At 40.7% G+C, this 24697-nt stretch overlaps 1 protein-coding gene across 4 annotated transcripts in view; it reads right to left on the bottom strand.

Annotated features, from left to right (window-relative positions):
• The window catches only part of TMEM144 (transmembrane protein 144), a 48215-nt gene that overhangs the window by 8819 nt on the left and 14699 nt on the right, over window positions 1–24697 (bottom strand). For 3 of the 4 annotated variants that reach the window (XM_004266165.4, XM_049709038.1, XM_033421555.2), the window contains 8 exons: window positions 23940–24062; window positions 20560–20659; window positions 18855–18935; window positions 11976–12057; window positions 10044–10120; window positions 7712–7830; window positions 4633–4752; window positions 2529–2626 (listed from right to left, as the gene is read on the bottom strand). In XM_004266165.4, coding sequence (XP_004266213.1) covers window positions 2529–2626; window positions 4633–4752; window positions 7712–7830; window positions 10044–10120; window positions 11976–12057; window positions 18855–18935; window positions 20560–20659; window positions 23940–24062 — 800 coding nt within the window. The remainder of the gene's footprint in view (window positions 1–2528; window positions 2627–4632; window positions 4753–7711; window positions 7831–10043; window positions 10121–11975; window positions 12058–18854; window positions 18936–20559; window positions 20660–23939; window positions 24063–24697) is intronic. The other variant, XM_049709039.1, reaches the window with a different exon arrangement.

Genomic DNA, 24697 nt, shown 5'->3' with positions numbered 1-24697 from the left:
GAATCTTTTCTGCATACAGATAAGGCTGTCTTTGAACTAATGACAGTGAAACCAAGCAAGAGCCCAGTAGCAATAAAGACCTAGGCCCTCACCTCCCGGAAATACCTGTCCCTCCTAGAAACAGTCCTCAGGGGCCAGAGGAAGCCACACGTGGTGGGTGAGACGCCTGCTTTCATCACAGTGTTTGAGAATCATGCTTCTGATGGGCGAGTCTCCAAATGCCACAGTGACCACTTCCACCGGCCCTTTACCTACACCCCACCTGCCGTAGCCATTTATTTCCACTGAATCGGGCTTTAATGTCTTGTGCGAAGTCTTTACCATAACTTAATACAAGAAACAGTAGGAGGAAAACCATGTCTCTATCTACTATAAAATTTTTGTGAAGAATATTATTTATTATTGTTCCACGTCCCCTGTATAAGGCCCCATAGGATAAATTCTATTAAGAATTTAGTGTTTAAAAAACAAAAGCAAAAAAAATATTAGTGTTAGAAAATAACTGGTCTTTTCTGAGGAAATAATGTTACCAGTTAAAAAGAATTAGTTATCACATTGTCTCACTCCCTTTTGCAAGCAAAAGTAAAACAGTGTTTAATCACATAACTATTTACTCTCTGTGTTATTTGCTGACTTTCTCACTTGTATCATAGTTTTCATTTTCTATTTGTATTTCTGTTTGTCTCGTGTGGCTTAATTCTATCTGTGTATTTTATACAGAAAGTTGCTTAAATTTGATGTGATTAATGACTGCATCTATTTTAATGTGTCATTCCTCCTTATGTAGTGGGATATGACTGTCAAATAACATTTGCATCCCTAGTCGAGGTGCGTATCATACTGTATACTTTGCTCTACAAATTTACTTTTAAGCATTTCACTGGTAAGTGATATATCCCATTGCCCATTACATTTTCCTGTTATATGGTCACTTCTAGCATTAAATATCTTTGAAATAATGAGAAACAAACCCTTTCTGTGAAAAATTTGGGTCTTTCGCCATTCCAATGATGAGGACTTAAACTTAAAAATACTCCTTATAGGGCTTCCCTGGTGGCACAGTGGTTGAGAGTCCGCCTGCCGATGCAGGGGACACGGGTTCGTGTCCCGGTCTGGGAAGATCCCACATGCCGTGGAGCTGCTGGGCCCGTGAGCCATGGCGGCTGAGCCTGCGCGTCCGGAGCCTGTGCTCCGCAACGGGAGAGGCCACGACAGTGAGAGCCCCGCGTACCGCAAAAAAAAAAAAAAAAAAAAATATATATATATATATATTCCTTATAACTTGCTCAATTTTGATAACATTTTCCCGCAATAGAAATTAAGAAGGTCAAAATGTGAGCCCTTTAAATTAAAAAAAACCTAACCTATTAAAATAGTTCACTTTAGTGTACCACTAAATTCAAATAAAAAATAAAGCCAACAGTTTTATGAACACAGAACTGTCAAAACACGCTGTTTGAAACCCAGAATTTAAATTAAAATTTAAGGATGTTTCAAACTTTTATGGAATGTATTTTAGACCAGACGATGTGTTTGAAAATATCAGTTTTGTAGGCTTGCACAGGTGTGCTGCTAAAATGTTTTAGGCAGATTTTGTTTATGATGATGATTTAGGAAGCAGGGAGGCAGGTAAACAACTTAACAATCTAAGATACTAGAGTAGAAACAAGAGCTCAACGTTAAAGCAATTAATTCGTGTGTGTGTGTGTGTGTGTGTGTGTGTGTGTGTGTGTGTGTGTGTGTGTATGTGTCTCGGTCCTAGTACCATAAGGAACCTGAAACATTCTAAATTGGATGCTATACTAAAGGCAAAATGTAGTCCTGCATGCAAGAAACTCTCTCCTGAGAAACCCTGAGATGTCCACGTAGCCATGTTCTTTCAGACGACTCTGTCAGCTATTGCCTCAATTTTCTCATCTTCAAAATGGGCGCAAGCCTGACAATACCTGTCCTGCCTATGTCAAAAGAAACATTTTTGTTTTTCTGTTACCTGTGTGCTACAGGATTGGCACCTAAAAACATCAGATGAAGCAAACTGCATTACGAATGCCACCATCCAGAGACAATACTTTGCTTCAGCACTTTCTGAAAGCCTTCCTTAAAATATTGACGAGCCCTAAGAACAGGGGCCGAAATACTTTCTGTCTCACAAGGCTGTCATGAGATTCAAGTGTGATGATACACACAAAAGCATTTTTTACATCTATAAACTGTTATATAGAGATGAATATTGTTATCAATAGCAAATTACAATGTATCCCAAACGAAATTAGGTAAAACGTCCAAACAAAAACTGCAAGGTTATCAAAGATTAACAAACCTGCTAAAATGAGGTTAGCAATATTCCCTTAGAGATCAAGGACATGAGATTAGAGGGTATCAGTTTATCTACATGAATCTGTTATACTAATTATACTCCTGAAAAATTAAACTCCATGACAGGCTTCAGTGATTCACTAAGAATGCTTGAGAAAAATTAGATTTACGTTTGAAAAACAAAAATTTGGAAAAGCAGTTCAGCTACTTACAGCAGTGATGATTGGAAAACTGACCACAGCGCTGAGGGAGTGGTTCGCTATGAACCAACAGCAGGTAGCAATGGCCCAGAGTATTCCAGACAGGAATCCTGAAACACACACACACCACACATTTACCAACCACCTCCTGAAAAATCCACACTCCAGGTAGAGCAGGAATGTTAAAGTGCTCAGATCAACACACTCCTATCAACACTGACGGCCAACATGGGTTTTTTAGCCATGTTTTAGGACCATTTTGGAAACCAAATGATTTCTCTTTTCTTGACTGCTGTGGGTATAAAGATCACCTTTTACCTTATTGACATGAAATCAAGTACCCAAAATAGTAGTTGAGGTAAAGATTGGGTAGTGGAGGGGGACCCAGGGAAGATACTGGGTGTGAACATATTCTGCAAACACCATTTACTCTAAACCATGACCATAAGAATCTGTGAAATTCAGAATGATGCTTAGCTAAGGGGAAAAAGACTCCTAGAATTTGAATGAAAATATCAGCTAAAAGTTTTGATACTTTAGCTAGGCATTCAGTAAATATTCTACCATTTTCTAAAATGGTATAGTGGTACCGTTGCACACTTTGTCTTCAATGAATTAGGCACTCAAAGTGAATCTCTGACATATGCTTTATTTTGTTCCTTAAAAGACTTTACTTGTGGACCTATATTCCAGATTGAATTATAGCAAACTTTTAAATAAGTGAGAAATTATAATTTCTCATTATATTTATAATACATATAATTTCTCATTATATATATGTGTGTGTGCATGTATATATATGCACACACACAGATATATTACCATCAATGCCTTGTGGATTAAATTCAAAAGCATGTACATTTAACATGCCATTTTTAAGCTCAAAAATAATTTCTCCTAACTTTTTGGAGAAAATGTTTTCCCTAGTGACAATATAAAAAATATGTGAAATTCAAGATGATGCTTAGCTAAGGGGGGAAAAAAAACCCTCCTGGAATTTGAATAAAAATAGCAGCTAAAATTTTCAGGATACTTTAGCTAGACATTCAGTAAATATCCTACCATTTTCTATAACGGTATAGTGGTACGGTGGCACACTTTGGCTTAAATGAATCAGGCACTCAGAGTGAATCTCGGACACATGCTTTATTTTGTTCTTTAAAAAATTTTACTTGTGGATCTATATTCCATATCGAATTACAGCAAACTCTTAAATAAGTGAGAAATTATAACTTTTCATTATATATACACTTTTTTTTTTTACCAATGCCTAACTAATTAAATCCAAAAGCATGTGCATTTAACATAACTTTTTTAAACTTTAAAATAATTTCCCCTAAATTTTTGGAGAAAATGTTTATTTTCCCAAGTGACTGGAGAGTCATATTTGTTGACACTTTAAAAATATATACAGGACTTCCCTGGTGGTGCAGTGGTTAAGAATTCGCCTGCCAATGCAGGGGACATGGGTTTAATCCCTGGTCCAGGAAGACCCCACAAGCTGTGGAGCAACTAAGCCTGTGCGCCACAACTACTGAGCCCACGAGCCACAACTACTGAAGCCCACGTGCCTAGAACCTGTGCTCTGCAACAAGAGAAGTCACCAAAATGAGAAGCCCATGCATCTCAACGAAGAGTAGCCCCCGATCACTGCAAATAGAGAGAGCCCGAGGGCAGCATCAAAGTCCCAACACAGCCATAAATAAATAAATAGATAGATAGATAAATAAAAATATAGAGAGAGCCCCAGGACTCTGACTCTTAATATACATCCTTAGTTGGTGAAGAAGAAATACTAAAGTCTGATACTCAATACACAAGATGTTCCAGCACAGGAAACAATCTTAGATTCATTGTTCAAGTTCTAGGTTCTGTAATAATGACTTGGCATTTCAAACCCAGTTTCATGTTTTTTAAATCCTTCATATTTGGTGGTGAACTGGGCCAAAGTCACTGAGGGAATGAACGCATACGCACACAGACACACAAAAACGGACACACACAGAGAATGGCTTGGTTTCCAGAAGACGATTATTCAAGCTAAATGAATAGGGCATGATACTTTCACTGATTTACTTCACAGAGTAAGAAGAGTTTCTGTCGTTAATATTCTTACCTGGCAAGACTGCTTTGGGATATAGCTTAGGATTATTTTTCATGGCTATACAGTAGGCCAGAAAGTAGACTGTACTTGCAAGGAAGATGCCACTGAAGTGCGCAAAAACGTAGTCTAAATCTGGAAATACAGGTTAGAAAACTCTCAAGCATATCAGTTTAGTCATTTCAAATACATCCAGAGTCCTAAGAATAAAACAAACCCACTCAAATCAACCTTAAATGTAAAGGAAGCATTAATTCTCTTTTATCATCTACATGTTATTTATATAGAATTTTAATTAACATACTTAAAGTAGTAAGAAGTTAGTTACTGTAATCAAATCTAAAAGACTGGCTTTTATGATTATCTTGGAAAGGCAAATAAGAAACAACAAACATTATGTGAATATAACGTTCATATCTCCTTTTTTATTTTTTTTTACATCTTTATTGGAGTATAATTGCTTTACAATGGTGTGTGAGTTTCTGCTTTATAACAAAGAACATATTTCCTTTTTTAAGAATCGGTATCAGACCTAATTTTACTGATGGCTATAGCCACTGTAGCAAATCTCCAAGTAGACTGTAGCTGGGGGATGGTGTGTAAAAAAATTTTAGAAGTGCTCATTTTTTATGGTGTATTGATCAATCTGGAGACAAGCTTCCAGGCTGCAGATGGCAGCCACCCAGGCAGCTATACAGAAGGACATTCAGGAAGTCATTCCAAAGAGGATTTTATTTGTTTTCTATAAACCTAATTACACGGGGGAGTTAATAACACAGATGGTGGCCCAATATCTGAGAAATCCAACTCCACTGACTATTTAAAGCAGAGGGTCCTTTGGCCAAACAGATGGGTGTAATGCAGGTTCTTGACTGGGAAGGTCACACTGGGCTCGATGTCTCAACTAAATTTGGAGAAAGATGAGTGGCCCTGTTTAGCCAGAAAATCTTGAAAGTCAAAGGGTTTGTCTCTTCTTCTAAAGTCTTAAATCCTACTTCTGAGTCATATCACAACACATCCGCCCAAAGACCACCAGAAAAGGCAGCATAATCTAGTGATTAAAACACTGACAACCTGGTGGGACTCATCAATCCACCACTTGTTAACTTGGAGACTTGGGTAAGTTACCTACTCTCTCTCTGTCTTAATTTTCTCAATTGTAAAACCGGAATAATAATGGTATCCAACCAGTAGGGTTGCTAGGAGGGTCCCTTGAGTTACTACTGTAACTAGAACAGCGCCCAGCACAGAGCATATACCATTTATGTGATTGTTAAATAAGTGACATTAAAAAAATATGCCCCCTTGAATTATTTTTGAATAAATTGGAATAAAGTGTATCTCTATCAGACGACATCTGAGTTGTCATAAGAAAGATCCCTAAGAACTGATTGTACTATTTATGGGAAGAGATTGTTGAGGACATTGTTTATTATGTCCCAGTACCAAGAACAACTGTACTCCTGAACAATTAGTTGTTTTTATCCTGTGTTTGCTGAATTCTGGGACTGATCTGATTTCCTTTGTGGCTGTAAGAAATCTTAGAGCCAAATGATGACTCATCACTAGCAAGTGTAGCACAGTTTTTCGACCCATTCATGGCTCTTTTATTTTGTCACTCTTTTTTCCTTCTCTCTTAATTTATCCTATGCTATTCTACTTTTGTTAGTTTTTATCCTTTAAAATGAAAAGAATAAAAATACAAAAGGTATTTGTATAAAATCTTTAAAAAAAGACAGAAATTAATAAAAGTTTGAGTACTGTTCGTGGGGCTGAATATAAAAAGGAAGAAACAGACCATGGTAGTCACTCAAAGTCTATCTGCTCATTTAGAGTTCAAATCCCAGCTTCTCCATCAATCTTTCCCTCATGACTTGCCCTCCAGAAGTCTCCCTTATCGGATCACAGATGACATTCATTTCCTGTGCCACGGATGTAGAACTGTCTTAACCACGATATCATTCTTTTGTCGTTTCGTGGGTGTAAGCCACATTTCAGTATAATCACAGGATCCTGAATTAGACACTCTCACCTCCTCGGAGCCTGCAGAAGGCTGTTGCACACTGTGTGGAAGTGACGTCTTGAGAGATTAATTCTAGCGCTAGAAACTGAGATAATCTGGCAGCATTACATTGGGCCTTTCAATGCGTTACTCTGTGCTCGAAAAATGATATACTAAGCAGGCTATATTTTGACCTTTATTTGATTTTAAAGTACTATGTGCTACACTTCAGGGTTTTGTTTTTTTCTTTTTTAAAGAGGAGAAGAATACATATTTTCCTAGAGATCATCAAACTGGAAAATAATCTCCAAATCTCTCAGCAAAGCCAGAAACCATGTGTTAAGATCCAAGTAGCTGAAACGAACCCTGACTAAAATTGATTCTATTTGTATGTTAAAGATCACACGAAAATATTCCAATATTTATTTTTAGTTTCCCGTGCCCTTCTAACTCACCACTTGCAATGACAAAGTAAGATCAAATCTGATGAAATGAAATTTTATTTTAAGGCACGCCGAGAAAATCTAGACATAAAATTCTCCCTGTGTCTGTCTGGGCTTCCTCCCTCCCTAATGTGAGGTACGCATCTGCATTACACTTTAACTGGAGCTTCTCAGATGGGAGTGCTTGCCTGACCGGAAAGATCAATTTCTTTTTTGCTCCTGATGCTACCAATGTATGACAACTTCTTAAAAGACTTGTTCTTTCCCAGCTCTGCAGCGGGCCATGGTGACCTGCTGCTCCTTTGCAGCTGCTTATGGTGGACTATGTGTCCTTGGTGAACTTTACGTAAAATATCGGTACGTCATTTTGATGTACGATCCTTTGTCTCGGAAAAGTATGTGACAGTGCCTTTGCCTTTTAACAGGCGGAACGGTTCTCAGAGCTTCTGAGAGTCTGTCTCCTGGGCTATAATCCTCAGTTTGGCTCAGATAAAATTCCCTTTTTTCGCTTCTTAACTTGACTGTTAATTGAATTTTCATCGACAAATCTATGTACCAGTATCCACCACAGTCCCATTCTTTTTATACTCTTAACTAGATACATGGGTATTGAGTTTAGTTATAAAGTAAAATAACTTTTTCCTCTCACCGTTCTGACTTGCCCCTGCATATATACTATCATTTCTCTTGCTGTGGTCCTTGATGTAAATGATTGGCACAAACGTGGATCCATAGAGTATTCCAGATATTACCGCGAGACTGCAGCCCCTTAAAAACAAATAAATCACTATTCATCTGGGCCCAGAGCAATGTTTCTGCCAAACGCACACATGGAATCGTATCAAAAGCATGCTTCAAAATGGAAATCACAAGGCATTGTGTAGCCATCACCCATCTATCTCAAGTGGGGTGACAAGCAAAAGCCCCAGGAGTGCCCTGCAGGGTCAAGGTACCTGATGCCACCTTGCTGTGATGCAGCTTCCGTCCTCCACCATCTAATGGTGGAAGGACATGATTTACAGACGCTGCAGTGGATTATCATGATAAATTGTCATTACGTAGGTGAGAGTATTGCCATCATATTCTACAGGCGACATAAATAAACCCGGCTCTCTCATTAAATTATGCAGTATTTGTAGACTGACACCGTGCCCTATGCTTCTTTTTTAAACCCTCTGTGACAATAGCACAGATAATAATAATGACTAGAATAGACTAAGGACCAAACACACGTTTGTTCAAAACAACTGCTGAGATCCACCGACTTGCCTATGTCTTAGGCATGGTCAAGGGGAAGTGCTGATTTAATAACATAATTTAAGAAACCTTTTTTTTTTTTTTTTTTTTTTTTTGTGCTGACAACCTGTGGGATCGTAGTTCCCAGACCAGGGATTAAACGCCGGCCCCCTGCAGTGAAAGCGCCAAGTCCTAACCCTGGACCGCCAGGGAATTCCCTAACAAAATCATTTGAATATTTCAGGTAAAACATTACTTCCTGTAAGAAGAAAAAGTTTTGCCTTAAGCACTAGGGTCACGTTGATCCCTCAGACTTGGGCCATATCTGTGTGAAGCAAGGGTTTCCAGTGGTTTTGGCAGGGAGGTGAATAACATTTTGCAACAATCCCTTTGGCTTAATATAAAGAACAATAGCATGAAACAGGAAAGAGTTTTAGGCAAAAACCATACCTTTCCAAGCTTGAAAACAAATGCTTAGGGACTTCCCTGATGGTCCAGTGGTTAAGACTCCACGCTTCCACTGTAGGGGGCATGGGTTCGATCCCTGGCTGGGGAACTAAGATCCCACATGCCGCAGGGTGTGGCCCCCCCAAAAAATGAAGTCTATTTTAGTGGTGTTTTAAGGAATATGAGACTGTAGGTACTCACACGGCCAGTGAGCTCTGTTCATGATGGAAACCCCTGCATCCTGGGGAGGCCTAGACCATCTGGTCCTGGACGAGGGTCCCAAATGCGGACCAGAGTAATAGACTAGGCCGGCCAGTGAGACAACTGAAAACATTCTCCTTAACAAATATTCCCTTAACAAAGGCAATGCTTTGTGAAAAATGTTTTGTTTGATATATCTATTTTATTCCAAAGCAAAAATAGCAACGTATTTATTTCTTCCAAAGCATGTGGGTTAGTTCATTCTTTCATTCATTCCATTTATTCAAATATTTATTGAGCATCTATTATGCACCCAGTACTGCCTCTTTCCCACTGTGAGGTCATTGTATATACTAACAGAGGACATGCCTCCTATTCTTGAGGTGTCACCACAGAAAGTCTAAAACATCCCTCAACTGAAAAATGCAAGCTACATACTATTACATATCCATATTTCTTATATAAAATATACAAAATTTTCATACATAAAAAATAAACATTCTCATATTTCTCTGTCAGCCCCCCAAACCCTAAAATATAAGGGCTGTCATTGAGCCTAACTCTCCTGGTCTTGATACAAAGAATTGGGGGTGGGCGCTAGGGCCTACACAGACACAAAATATTCTACTGTATTTGACAATAAATATCTTGGGATTATAAAACTGTCTGACACACGAGTGGAGGGATTTCCAGTGGAGAGCATCCTGGATAATGTAATGGAGACGTGGACCTAATTCGACTGGGATGGCTGGGAGCATACTGGCCATTATACTCTGTGGCCTATGGTTTTACTTTCCTTTGCTTTTTCTTTTTTTTTTTTAACTTTACTTTTACTTTAGGCACGGAAGTCCTGCAAAATGAGATTGCTTTTGTCAGCTACTTATTGGCTAGAGACACTGCAGTGGCTTAGGAATTCCTTGGAGCACCGAGACCAAGGCCCTCTGTACCTTAAAATTCAGCAAGCGACCCGAAAGTCTCTCTACCGTGGAGCTAGGAAGTCAAAGCTTGTGTTACCATTTTCGTCTTGAACTCAGATGAATATGACTTCACTCTTGCTTTAACCAAATATAAAACAGAATAAGAGAACCTTTTCTTACACTAAGCGGTTTTGCACTGTAGAAAGTTTATCCACCCAGGAATGTTCAGGATCGGGGTCTTGAGTTTTGTTAACCACCTATTGAAAACATTGGCAAAAATCAAAAGGAAAACAGCATTCAACTGATAACCACACTGGTGACAAGAAGATGTTCAGCGTTTTTCTCTTCTCTCTCAAACGCACTTTAAAATATGACCACGTCACCCTGCATACTGATTCCGTGGGCATCTCTAGACTCAGATGTTTCTGATTCTGTTTCTCTGTCACTCAGAATGGTCTGGCAGTGGGCAACTTCTCTGTTCAAATGCTTTTCACAGTTTATTAAATGGTTATTTTGATACACCTGTCAAAGCTAACAAGTTATTAATGCTTGCATTCTATTTGCAAATTTTAATAACTTGTAAAGAAATTAGAACTTAGACTCTTCTACCATGGAATACCTAAGATCAGTAGGCATATTTTTATCCAGCCTCTTTAACTAAATTAGCTAACGAAACATTTCCAGCCTTGTTTTGAGATTAGCTGATATTCTAAGTCAGGAAAAGTTATGAGCAAATTCAGAATATTTCTACTATTGAATGTAAGCATCTTTGTCTCCTGGCTGAAGTTTCCTTCATGCCACACTCCTAATGCTTTCGTAAGAGATGAGAAACTATTGTACATTTGAATTCTTCGTTATGTGCTAAGTCAAGCTTTCCTTTGGCAATCATGCTTTCTCACCCCACGAGCAGCTCGTGATGTATAGCAGCATCGTAACCAATACTTTCTATGTATCTTTAAACTTAAGTTTGCTTACATACTTCCGTCTTGATGGAAAAATCTAAGGTCATTAGCCCTCTCTGTAGCTTTTGCCAAGTTGCATTTATTTTCCTTTCTTCCCCCTTTGTTTGCAGGGAAGGTGGTTAGGAGGTATCTGGGTCCCTAAAGTGGGCAAGGAATACCAGACACCTTCTCCCCATCTCACTCCTTCATTCTCTCTGAAACATCTCCCTGATCAGAGAGGCCTACGGATCAATACATCTTTCCTCTAACACCTAAGCTACTTATCATTTGACTTTAGTGTCAATTTAACTAAGGTTTCTGTCACCTTAGTTGATAAAAGTTTTGATAGGGGAAGAAGGAAGGGGAAGAAGCAATTCATTTTGAAGGAGTAAAGGCAGCGCCTTCCAGGGAGGCAGCGCCTCCGTGTGTGGGTGGGAGGTGGCGGCAGCCAGCACTGGGCCCTGGGCAGGCGCACGAGACACTCAGCATCCGTGGTGCTGGAGTCTGTGCTCATGGCCGTGGCGGTTTGCCCTGGAACCACTTCTGTATGTGGAGCCGCTGGCACTAGCGCTGCGGCTGTCTTGTAAAGGTTGCCCCTGTTTAACCTAGACTCGCTATTCCAGACTAATTTATGTTCTTCAGGGTCAAAACAGTGACTCCTTACTTATTTCCTGTCTTCACCTTTGAGTGGAATGGGATACGGCAGAAAAGAGAAATAGAAGAAAGTCAAGTCTAATTCCCACTTTCGTGTGATTTGATTTACCCTTTCACTGGCTTTGTCTTATCTGTGGCCCCTGCCCTCTCCCAATCCTACTTTAAAGCCTCCTTCCTCCCCCTTTCTAAAGTCATTTTCGTGTTCCCTCTCAGTAGTCAGTGTTCCCGTACTGCGGAAATCCTTAAGTTACTTCAATATATGGGCTTGTGTGCACATCTCCTAGTAGGGATCTACCGTTAATGAAAAGAAGTAGACCTCTGTATTTGTTGAGCATCTTTACTGTGGAAATATTGATGGCTACATAGACCTAGCCATAATAAATATGCTAAAATATTTCAGATAGCCCTGATTTTAAAAAAATACCCCATTCCCCTCTTATCTGCATTCAAATTCATGCATTTTCCTTTCGTCTTAATTATACGTTTCAGATCAAGGTGGTTCTCATTCTCTACTCACATGCTCTGTTATTAATGGTGTGGTGTCCACAGAATATGTGGTATTTGGTATTTTGCTTTTGATGAACAAAAATATGAAAGCACTGCAAAGAAAATAAATTTTAGTGACATTTATCACAACCCTGGTTCACATTAAGTTGCCTCAATTTAAGGGAAAACATCGTATCTTAATGATATGATGACTACTTCCAAACTGCCTCTTCAGGGGTCCTGCCACTTCTCCAGCACTGCTGCTCTCTCTGACATCTCTCCTTGTCTTTAATTACAACAGCTTAAAAGCTAGACTCATAAGCTTCCCTCCCAAATCAGATCTTTCTCCTGATTTTCTTGTTTCAGTCAGTGGCCCCATCTTTCTTTTTATTCATGCTTAACCCTGGAATCACACGGTAAAAAACACAAATGGAAACACCTTGAAATAATATATCTCACCTGTTCTATTGACAACCCCCCCCCAAAGCTTAACATCCTCAATTGGATAAACTCGAGGAGATAAGTACCACTGGTGTGAGTGCAGAACTGTGTGACCCCTGCAGAGGAGACCCTGAGGCCATGTACTAAAGGCATAGGTGTGTCCACTCTTGTCCCTACCAGTCCCGCTCCGGGACCTCTAACACAAGCACAGACACACTCAGGTGAGCTGACCTTCATGATCATCCGGTGGAATATGACACAGCCACAAAAAAGGAATGAGGATGCCCTCTGTGCTCTGATATGGAAAGACCTCCAGAGTATATTTTAAGAGATAAAAACACACGTAAGCCTAATGCCTTTTTGCCCTTTAACCTCTCTCTCCCAAGGCACTGACTATTCATGTCCAGTATCTTTGTAACAAATGCCTCACTGACCTTGACTTTTGAACCACGCCAAAATGCTAAAATGTGTTAAAATATTAAATTAACTGAAGGAAACTAACAACTTTGGTATACTTTTGATATTCCTTTTTAAAAACACTTGCATGGTTCAAAAGTTAAAGCAATATAAGAAGTTTTCAAAGCACACATGAGACTGAAATAGTATAGGTAGCTGAGTGCAGACTAGTGAACCCAGATATGCTATCTTTTGTACAAAAATTTAAAATGTCGAGTTAGCTTCCTTAGTTCAGTCTCTTGGCTGCTTTATAAACGTGAATGGTTGCATATTCCCTTCCATAGGAAATTCAAGTTTTGCTTTGATTTTTACTGCTCTCTGCTTCATGCCCCGTTCAACCTTTCTCAACATAATTCTCCCATGGACTTCTTTCCCTGACCAGCCCCTGCTCCAAGCTTGTACGTCCCGCTTGTGAGCCTTCCTTAGCTGGACATACCGTGTCCTCACCTCTTACCCAAACTAGAGAAGACGTGAAATGCTGACTGTGAGAAGGGAGCCCCACCCCCGGCTGGTCCTCCCCTATTGTCCTCTTCTCTGAATTCCCAAAACACTGAGAATCATCATCACACGGTCCAGACCATCTGCCACAGGTCCATGTAATCTTTTTTCTCTAAAGACTTTCCAATTCAATAGAAGATAGGAACCACATTTTCCGTCTGCTTCAAGGTCCTCGAAGTACCTGACACTCAGTAAAATTGAATGCATAAAACCTGATTATATGTGTCTATCTTAATTGTTAAATAGGCATGTGTGTGCGCTCATATATATGTTAATTCGCAAAGCTAACATTAGACACTGCAACTGCATTTTCTCCTCAAAGTTACCATGTCTGCTTTGTATAGACCCATCTGTTTTTCTAATAGCAATAGAGGATGATATGTTAGAAATATACTTGAAGGACACAGAGTAAAGCCCTAGAGTGCTTCTTCAAACAACTGTGTGACCCTCCAACAAATCACTTAACCTCTCTGACCCTCAACTTTTTTCATCTAAAAAATGGGGAGGGACTTCCCTGGTGGCGCAGTGGTTGAGAATCGCCCGCCAATGCAGGGGACACGGGTTCAAGCCTTGGTCTGGGAAGCTCCCACATGCCACAGAGCAACTAAGTCCGTGCACCACAACTACTGAGTCTGCACTCTAGAACCCGTGAGCCACAACTACTGAAGCCCACGTGCCACAACTACTGAGCCCACAAGCCACAACTACTGAAACCTGTGTGCCTAGAGCCCGGGCTCCGCAACAAGAGAAGCCACCGCAATGAGAAGCCTGCACACCACAACAAAGAGTTGCCCCCGCTCACCACAACTAGAGAAAGCCCGCAAGCAGCAACGAAGATCCAATGCAGCCAAAAAAATTTTTTAAATAAATAAATAAAATAAAAAATGGAGATATACCCACTTTACAGAACTGTGATGAGAATTAAATAGTAATGGCTACAAAATTCTCGGGGTATTTTTTGGCACATGATAAAATCTCAAAATATGTTAGTTGAGAAGTTTCACTACAAATTGGATGGGAGATGGGGTGCTGAGCATGAGGAAGAAATGAAGACTAAGGAATCAGTGGTCTGAGCCTGTATACTAGACATGAAATGGGTGAGTCAGAAAGAAGAATCCAGCTCGATTAGGTCAAGAGGGAATCTGGTGGCACTAGGTTAGGACAAGGTAATGAGATGTATCTTATGGATATGAACATAAAGCCAAATAGATCTCAAGGTCTTCCGGGCTACAGACTTGAAGAACTTGGTACACTGTGTCAAACACAAAGTTCCATGATGGAGTCTGTGAATGCTTTCAAAAGCACGGGAAACTTTAAAAATAAATCAATATGTTATATGCAAGGGTACTTCTCTATACTTTCAACCTTTCCAATTTCCCTAGATTTGCAAGCCTATACACATTACTATTAGTAAAACTCACGTGTGTGTCTACACTGACAACTGATTTCAACAAGCATCTATTATATGTCAAGCACTGTGCAGCGAAGTCTGAGAGTGATGGTGGGAGACATGGTGCACAAAGAAAATAACAGACTTTGTCTTTCAGGATCTCATAGTTTAAGGAGACAGAGGGTTGTCTGAATAATACAACACAGACCCTGAGAATGTGGGTAATAGAAGAAGTGCAAAATACAATGGGAGTTTAGGGGTGACCCATTCTATTGATAATCAGGAAGAAGAAAATCAAGAAAACTTCATACAGAATGGGAAATCTTAACTGATATTTCAGGGAGGCAGAGGAAAGGGCTTTTGGGGCTGAAGGAAGTGTCGGGTGTGATAAGTAATCCTGGGTCAGTGAACTGACAACCCAGGGCGAAACTGTGCTAGGAAGAAGTGCTGAATCTCTAACTGTGGAGGACATGCTGGATTAATGAGACAGATTTATTCTGAATCCAGTGGGGAGCCTTCAGGGGTTCCTAAATAGAAGAGTGATGTCCTGATTTGAGAGCAGATACAAGCAAGTCATACTGGCAACAGGAAAGAATGGAACTAGGGAACTGAGATGTGAGATTTTTACGGTATACAGGTGGATAGGTAGTATGGGACCGAGGGGAAGGAGAGGAGGAACCTGTGAAAGATTCAGAAAGAATTTTACAGGATTTGATATGGGGTCGGGTACAAAGGAAAAAAAATTCAAGATGCCCGAGGTTCTGAATTTGAATGACTGTGGCTAATACCTTCTACGGAGAGAAGGAACGCAGGAAGAGGGACCAGTGCTCAGGGAAGGCTAAAGTAAGAAAAGTAATTCTGATTGGGAAATGTTGAAGGCAAATAGAAAGGAACCAGCAGCCCAGGGTTTGTGCAGGGCTGACCTTGTGCCTGACCTGGCAGGGTCCCCTTCCACAGGTAGCCCCACCTGAGACGGAGTAGGAGGCACCCGGAGGGCATGCACGTCGAGATGTTTAGCCTGATCCGCAGTTCTACGTAAGGACTGTGGCTCTGAAGAAAGCTAACCGCTAGAATCAAAGATCTGGGTTTCCTCACAACACAACTCTACAGAGGAAGCAAGTTAAGGAAGTAGTGAAAAGAATGGAGAGTAGATTCAAGGATAATTCAAAGCCTTTTTTTTTAAATTTTAATTTATTTATTTTTGGCTGCATTGGGTCTTCATTGCTGTGCGCAGGCTTTCTCTAGTTGCTGCGAGTGGGGGCTAATCTTCCTTGTGGTGCGCGGGCTTCTCACTGCTGTGGCTTCTCTTGTTACGGAGCACGGAATCTAGGCACGTGGGCTTCAGTAGTTGTGGCACACAGGCTCAGTCGTTGTGGCTCGTGGGCTCAGTAGTTGTGGCACGTGTGCTCAGTAGTTGTGGCACGTGTGCTCAGTAGTTGTGGCTCGAGCGCTCTAGAGTGCAGGCTCAGTAGTTGTGGCACATGGGCTTATTTGCTCCGAGACATGTGGGCTCTTCCCGGACCAGGGCTCGAACCAGTGTCCCCTGCATTGGCAGGTGGATTCTTAACCACTGGGCCACCAGGGAAGTCCTCAAAGCCTTTTTTTAATTGAAAAGGAAATCTGTCTTCTTGAGAACTCCGACTCCTGGATCTTCACTGAAGCACGTCTAAGAGAGTGTCCTGGACTTGTTTCTTGGCATGCGCTCCACTTCCACCCTGAACCATGGGGACTAGAAGACTGAAAACTACATTTGCCCAAATTGTGCTTCATCCCGGCTTTGCCAGCGGTGGGGGTGGGGTGGGGTCGGGCATCATCTTGCCTTGGGTGGCTGCAGGGGTGTCAGCAGCTCAGGGCAGACACATTTCTCCCCACAGTGCCAGCTGGGGTGGGTGCCCTGGGGCTTTGGGTGATGCCAACTTCTCCCTTTGCTCTTTTGGGCTTTATAACACTTTTTGTCAACAATTCCCTGTGCTATATCCTCTGCTGTTTAAGATGCCTGGGGTGGTTTTGGATATGGAAACTGACTGATACTTAACCTGGATAACACGTAGGGAAGATGTAAGGCTAGACATGACCTTAGCAATGCTTTACAGTTGACTGTCCAGAGGATGGGAGCAATTGTTTCCATTTTAAAAAGAAAAGCAACATCCTAAACCAATGTAACCAGATTCCAAGTTTCCTTATACTGGCTACGAAACTCCAAGTCATTTCAATGAATTCCTTTCAGAACAAACTGATTTAACGGAGTTAAAATGGAAAGGTTCCAGAAATTCCTTTTAGTAAAGGGTAAAAAATATTAACAAACAGAAAACTCAGTTAAATAGAGTCGAGAGAGCAGAATGGGGAGCTCACATGCCCTGGGATCATAGCAGAGCCCAACGGGAAAGAGACAGACCCCTCTTCCTTCCTGGCCAGGCCTCAGCCAATGGACAGCCATGGACTCCTCGTTTACTATAACCCTCCCAACTTCCTTGTGTCCTCTATAAAAGCGTTCTCCTTCCCTTGATGTGAGGGACTTGTACTGGCTCGCCATGGTTGCAGACCCTGAACTGCAATTCTCTGCTGATCCTGGATAAACCCATTTGTGCTGGGGACAATCTGGCCGTCTATTTGTTTCAGGTCAACAAAAGAAACTTAGAAGAGAGCCAGGATGCACCACAGAAGAGATCACTGCCTTTTCCTGTCTCAGACCAAGATCCAGACTAAGTTGGGTGACTCCCAGACACGCTGGCTAGTTAACTGTTGAGTTGGACAACATAGACCCAAAGGGGTAACAGTAACCAAACATGAAATAGTTATTAATTAAAAGAGTGACTGTTGTAATTAAAATTACCCGCCATATAGAGCATTAGCCATGTGTCTAGCCCTACACATAGCACTGAACATATTTATTTAATCCTCAAAATATCCTATGAGGCTGGTGCAATTATTAGCCCCACTTTATCCCCAGATGAAGAAACCAAGGTTTAGAGAAATTAAGTGATTTGCCCAAGGTCACACAAGTAGAAGTGATAGAATGTGAATAATTTGTAATTTTAGAGAATGTACACTTTCTAAAGGGAGAAGGAACGTGGAGAAAAACAAAGCCTGATGGAGTGGATAAATTGGCCTCAAATTATCATTAAGTCAAGACGAAGGCATTCTACGTTCCAATTTTGGGGCGTAAAGAAATGTTTTCTGAGAGAGCTCTTCAAAGCTTGAATGCTCTGTGAATTGTACAAAATATACAAAATTGCCTCTAACCAAAAATGTCAAGAATCTGCTATTTTAGAATAATCAATGTTATTTCCTCTCCGATTGGCCTGGAAGAACTCTCTAAGGCAACATTTCAACAACAAAGAGATTGTTCCTGAATGTGGAGGAACACATTCTGGAGAAAAGCCATCAACTGCAGGAGGAAGGGAAATACAGTGTTCTTTCCCTGAAGAATAAAATAGTACTAAAACCTTCACAGGCAATACTATCCATTATGAGAGGTGCTGACAGGAAATACAGATGGAGTCTAGAGAGGAAAAGGGACCGAATCTAAGGTGACCTAATTCTGTGATGGTTTTATGGGCTGAACACTTCCATTCAGCCAGTGAATATAACTAGACATCCCCAAACAGGTATTTACATGAGTGTGTGTTGTCACAGGTGAGAGAGTGGTTATGTGAGCGGGTTGAGAAGAGCTGAGTGACGTGACAGGAAAGTGGAAACTGAGTGGCAAAGAATACATGAGTAATAAGAGAGAATCAGTGGCTATTTCAGAGCACCAGGAAGCCAGAATAACGTTGACTTATAGCATTTTCTAGTTCGCAAAATACTTTAACTCCATTTGATCCTCATTTATGAGCTATGTCTTATGATTTTTCTGAATATTACAGATAATGAAAATAAGCTTCACAGCAGCTAAAAGGTTTCCCAGGGTCTCAGAGCTTTTGACCACTGAGGCTGGGGCCCCTGACCCCAGAGCTGATACTTTCTGTCCCCTGAAGCCATGCCTGTCAATGTAAATGAAGAATCTGAGAAAAAATCATGTTGATTGATGAGACGTGGGTGTAAAGCAATGTCCACACATCAGGATCTTTAACAAGTGTCCTGAATGTTGGGAAGAAGAGTTAAATCTTAAAAATGGCCAGGTACCTTACTACTGACAGCCCGGCTCCGATGTAATTGAGCAGTGGTTTTGACACCTCTTCTGCATCCATTCCAAACCAGCCAAACCTGGAAATGGAAAGAGTCATATCAAAGTAGATATTGTTGAATATGTGTTCATCACAGTGTTTAAGGCCATGGACTCGGGGTCAGATTCCTGGATTGAAATCCTAGGTCCCTCACCTCCTACCTGTGACTTGGATAAGTTAACTATCTTTATTGGGCCTCAATTTCCCATGTTTAAAACTGGGACAATTACACCTCCAATTACACCTCACGTACAGGTTTCTTAAGATTAAATGAGCTAGTATATGTAAAAGTACTTGTCTAAAAGAAAAGTCCCTTTCTCATTAAGACTAAGGAAGAAGGAAGAAAAAATAGATTAAGTGGGTAATTGAATGCTGGTGAGTTGACTGCTACTTTGTATAATACTTGAAATAGATTCAATAACTGCTTGGTTAAAGATCGCTGCTCTTTGGCATCCCTTTAAATTCTTTTTTTTTTTTTTCCCCATGTCTTGAGGTTGTATTGATCATCACCGACCATCACTGTGAACCACCCAGGGCCAGAGAAAGGAGGCAAGGACAGGAAAAAGACAATAGCACTTGTAAAAAGCAGGGCAGGGATGAGGAAAGGACAGGAAAGAATGTACTGGAACTTAGCTGGCTTTGTTATAACTGAGGTTGTTGTAGTGTTTTGAGCGGGAAGAGGGGCCCGGAAAGCAAGGTTAGAGTGAAAGCCCCCTTTCTATTTATTTTCCCAAACTCAACTTGAACGTTCATCTTAATGCTGACCGAGGGTGGTGCAGTCCAAAAGGATCTTCTCAGAAGATGAAGCTGTTCCCAGGCTGCACCAGACCATAGGGCAGCTTCCGCCAGATACGGCGATAGAGCACTTGACACGTGGCCAGCACAGCCGAGGAACTCGATGCTTAACTTTGTCACATTTTAATTAATTTAAATTTAAATACACATGGCCACATGTGGCTTGCGGTGACCCGATCTGGACAGCTCAGCTCTAGAGCTGCAGGTTGGCAAACTTTCCCTTTAAGGGCCAGTGGGTACATATTTTAGGCTTTGCGGGCTAAGTGGCCTCTTCCAACTACTCACCTCTACCATTACAGGGAACAAGCAGCCGCAGGCACTCCTTAAACGGATGTGTTTGGCTGTGTTCCAATATCACTTTATTTACAAAAATGGCTGGGAAGCTGGACCAGGATTTGCTGACACTGGCTCAGACCCCAGAGGGAAGAATATGGGCTTTAGAACCATGGCTGATTAGCTCTGTGAACTTCAGCAAGTCCCTCATCTTCTTTGTGTGCCAGTTCTCTTATAAGATAGCACTTACCTCATACAGTTGTGAAAATGAGATGGGAATAATGTATATAATATGTCCAGCAAATTGCCACACATAGAAAGGGAACATAAATATCAGTGTCCTTTCTCTCTCCCTGCTTTGTTCCCTAGAGACAATTCTTTACTTTATCTTGATCAGAGTGTCAGATCACTTCTTTAGAACTTAAGGGAAATAGTAATTCAAGGTAGCATATGCTATGTGTATGCCTTACCAGTAGTGGCCTCTGTGAGGGTAGGAACCAAGCATTATTCCTCTCAGCTAGTCCCATGCTTAGCACTGGCCTTACACAGAGGGTGAGTGCAGAGAATCATAGTTGAAACACTTTGCTTTGTGTTACCTTGAGCTTGCCCAGCCGATTAAGGCATTAAATGATCCCCAGATTAAGATTCCAAGGCCCAAACCAATGGTTTTGATAATTGGGACAACTGCAATGTTTCCTGTAGATGAAATATACAGAAGAAAGGTGTTATTTCCAATACAGAAAACAAGTTTATCAATTGAATTTATTTTAATTTCAACTGAAGCTCATGGGAGGGTTCCCTTTTCTCCACATCTTCGCCAGCATTTATTGTTTGCAGGTTTTTTGATGATGGCCATTCTGACCGGTGTGAGGTGATACCCCATTGTAGTTTTTGTTTTTTTTTTAACATCTTTATTGGGGTATAATTGCTTTACAATGGTGTGTTAGTTTCTGCTTTAAAACAAAGTGAATCAGTTATACATATACATATGTTTCCATATCTCTTCCCTCTTGCGTCTCCCTCCCTCCCACCCTCCCTATCCCACCCCTCTAGGTGGTCACAAAGCACCGAGCTGATATCCCTGTGCTCTGCGGCTGCTTCCCACTAGCTATCTACCTTACGTTTGGTAGTGTATATATGTCCATGCCTCTCTCTTGCTTTGTCACAGCTCACCCCTCATTGTAGTTTTGATTTGCATTTTCAGTAGCCATGGAAGCACCCTAAATGTCCATCAACAGAGGAATGGATAAAGAAGATGTGGTTCTTATATACAATGGAATATTACTCAGCCATAAAAAGGAATGAAGTAATGCCATTTGCACCAGCGTGGATGGACCTAGAGATGATCATACTAAGTGAAGTAAGTCAGACAGAGACAAATATCATATGATATTGCTCACATGCAGAATATAAAAGAAGGCTACAAATAAACTTATCTGCAAAACAGAAATAGAGTTATAGATGTAGAAAATAAATTTATGGTTATCAGGGGTAAGTGGGGGTGGAGGGATAAATTGGAAGAGTGGGATTGACGTATACACACTACTATATATAAAATAGATAACTAATAAGGACATACTGTACAGCACAGGGACCTCTACTCAATTCTCTGTAATGATCTATATGGGAACAGAAGCTTAAAAAAGAGTGGTTATATGTATATGTATAACTGATTCACTTTGCTGTACAGCAGAAACTAACACAACATTGTAAATCAACTACACCCCAATAAAAATTTTAAAAAATAAAACAAAATAAAGATTTAATAAAAATGAAAAAAAAAAGCTTATGGGATTTGGACAAACTTAGTAAAGCGCAATTCGTCATTTTAAAAATAAAACAGCCACATGTTTTGGCATTTAAACTCATGATTATGACTGCTAAAAGAGCCAGGCTTAGGGCAAAATCCTACAGAGAAAATGTTGAATTAGCTCCTGGCCTAACTGCACCAATGCTCTTCGTCCTTAGCATAGGTCTCTGTTTTATGTCTTTTTGCAGAAGCTGGTCGATGATAAAATCAGTAGTGACCATCCCCTATGACTCGAACCAGGGCCAACCGCTGGCAGATGTCCCTGTCCCAGTACAGCCCAGACTTTGCTCTCCCATGCTCACCCACTTGTCTTCTGGAGTCCTGCACCCAGTGCTTCGTGCTCAGGACTAAATTCATGGTTCGTCTTTCCAGTTCTTGACTGGCTGTCTGGTCTCAGTCAATCTCCTCTGGAAAGGTTCCCTCTCTTGGTTTCCAAGGTCTCTTCATCGCCCAGTTCCCTCCTGTTTCTCTCTTTCTCTGGCTTCTCTTTCTCATCACACCTTCCGGATTTAGATGCCCTCTGAATATTTTCCCTAGAACACACCCCTCCTCTTGCTATATTCTTCTTTGGGTACTTGACTAGTTTCATGGTTTCAGCTATCAGCTAGAGTCACATGCTCCCAGTGCTAGCCTGGACCTTCTCCAGAGCTTTAGTGCTGATAAGAAATTTCCTGGGCTTCCCTGGTTGCTCAGTGGTTAAGAATCCACCTGCCAATGCAGGGGACACGGGTTCGAGCCCTGATCCGGGAAGATCCCACGTGCCGCGGAGCAGCTAAGCCCCTGCGCCACAACTACTGAGGCTGTGCTCTGGAGCCCGTGAGCCACAGCTACTGAAGCCCACATGCCTAGAGCCCGTGCTCCCCAACAAGAGAAGCCACTGCAATGAGAAGCCTGGGCACCGCAACGAAGAGTAGCCCCCGCTCGCTAATACTAGAGAAAGCCTGCATGCACCAACGAAGACCCAACACAGCGAAAAATAAATAAATTTATAAAAAGAAAAAAAAAAAAGAAATTTCCAACACCAGGAACTTTCAGCTCAAAAGGTCCCAGCTGAACTCATTATTTTCCCTTTCGGACACGTTCTCTTCCCCGCTTTCCTCATCCAAGTCAATGACACCATCACTCTCCTAATCATTTACGAGAAAATCCCTACATTACCATTGGGTCCTCCCTTTCCTCTGCTCCCCACATTCAATCAGCGACTGTAACCTACAGCATCCCTGTCTGCAGCAGTTCTCAAACTAGACTCTAACCCACCGACTCCCAGTGGGACCTGCTGGGTGAATATAGATACTATGGTGGTTGTCAAGATCTGCAGGATGAATGGTTGCTTTCTCTGTTCCCCTCTCCCATTAGACATGACAATCATAAGCATACTAAGGTATAAGTGAGCTATAATAATTACAACTCTAGTGGAAATTTAACTCTTTTGTCCTCCAACTCATCATCTTCACTACATCACCTAATTCTGTAGAGATTCAAATTAAGTAGTTACCTAATACATTTTTAACGTTTAAAAATTCATTTGCTTTTAATCAAATTGCCTCTAGAGAGCCTTGATAGTTGGGATTCTCTTTGCTAGAGAGAAGAAAACTCTCCTGGGGTGTATTTATATTAAAAGAAGAAAAGCATTCCTGATTGGCCAAGCAAAGGTGTAAATTCTAGTTATATAACTTCAGGCAACAGTGAGAAGGCAACAGAGGGAAGGTTTTTGTTTGCTTTTGTTTTTCTGCCAGTGCTTTTGAAATGATAATGTGCCTGTGTTTGTCTACTTTTAAGGACAAGTCCTAAAGATGATAGTAGTAGAAACGACTGTTTAATAAATATTTTCTGACAAACATAATGGGAGAGAAAGAAAGAAAGACCAGAGCACTTAAACTAATATATGAGTTATGCTTGAACAGATAGTGAATGAAACATTTTTCCTATAATAATTTTATATAATTATACATATAATATATAGTAATAATTTTACTATCACAATTATCTACCAGGAACTAAGAAAGAAATCATTAAAAGGAAAGAGTCAGGAAACGTACCAAAAATATTTATGGAGCATATAAATGAAAGAAACTAAATTGTTCATTTAGTTTCTTTCTACTATGAACCAGATTTATTTGGATCATAGCATAAAATGATTAAAGAATAAATTATATCAAATATTACCTGTTGCCCAAATGCAGCCCCCAACCATTGCAAAAGGCCAAAACTTAGGGCAATGTAATATCAGATTGACCACCAAGGCAACCAACCATATGGCAGCACAAAGTACCCACTGGAGAAACATTCCTGGAAAAAAAAAAAAAAAACTGGTGTCATTGGTTCAAACTGATCTAAGGAATTAGTGCGCTTAGGAATATCAATGAATTATTATAGTAATGGTCACAATTTATTGCATGCCTCTATGCCAGGCACTTTACATGTTTATTATATTTCTTGTAACTACTATGCATCATAATTAACCCTAATTCAAAGACAGAAAATGAACCGGAGATGAAGCAACTTGTCCAAATAGCTAACAGTCTGTAAAACTGGAATTTAAACTCAACTGGACTCCAAAGCTTGCTCTACACTGTGCATTCCGGCTTAACAGGGATCAAAAATTTTCTACCAAAGAATGTTGGCAAGACCAAGACTATGTACTTTTATTCAGATGCTATACTTAGTGCCATTCCTCACCAAAGACAAGGCATTAAGAACTTCATAATAGCATGATAGTAATTTAAACCTTTGGGGATCATTTTGGGATAAACATAAAGTCCTTTATGGCCATATGTAGGTCTCATGCACTTGGAGTTGAGTGTCTGCACTGAGTCAGACATTCCAGACCTGAGAATTAGCCTTCTAGGTCAGGGCTACTCCCCTTCCTATGCTCTGCCAGTTACTTGAAGGTCACATGGTGATATGAGGTGTATCTGTACTTT

The sequence above is a fragment of the Orcinus orca genome, chromosome 4, assembly GCF_937001465.1.
Source record: "Orcinus orca chromosome 4, mOrcOrc1.1, whole genome shotgun sequence".
Classification (NCBI taxonomy): Eukaryota; Metazoa; Chordata; class Mammalia; order Artiodactyla; family Delphinidae; genus Orcinus; species Orcinus orca.
This window is presented reverse-complemented; position numbering and strand designations above follow the sequence as displayed.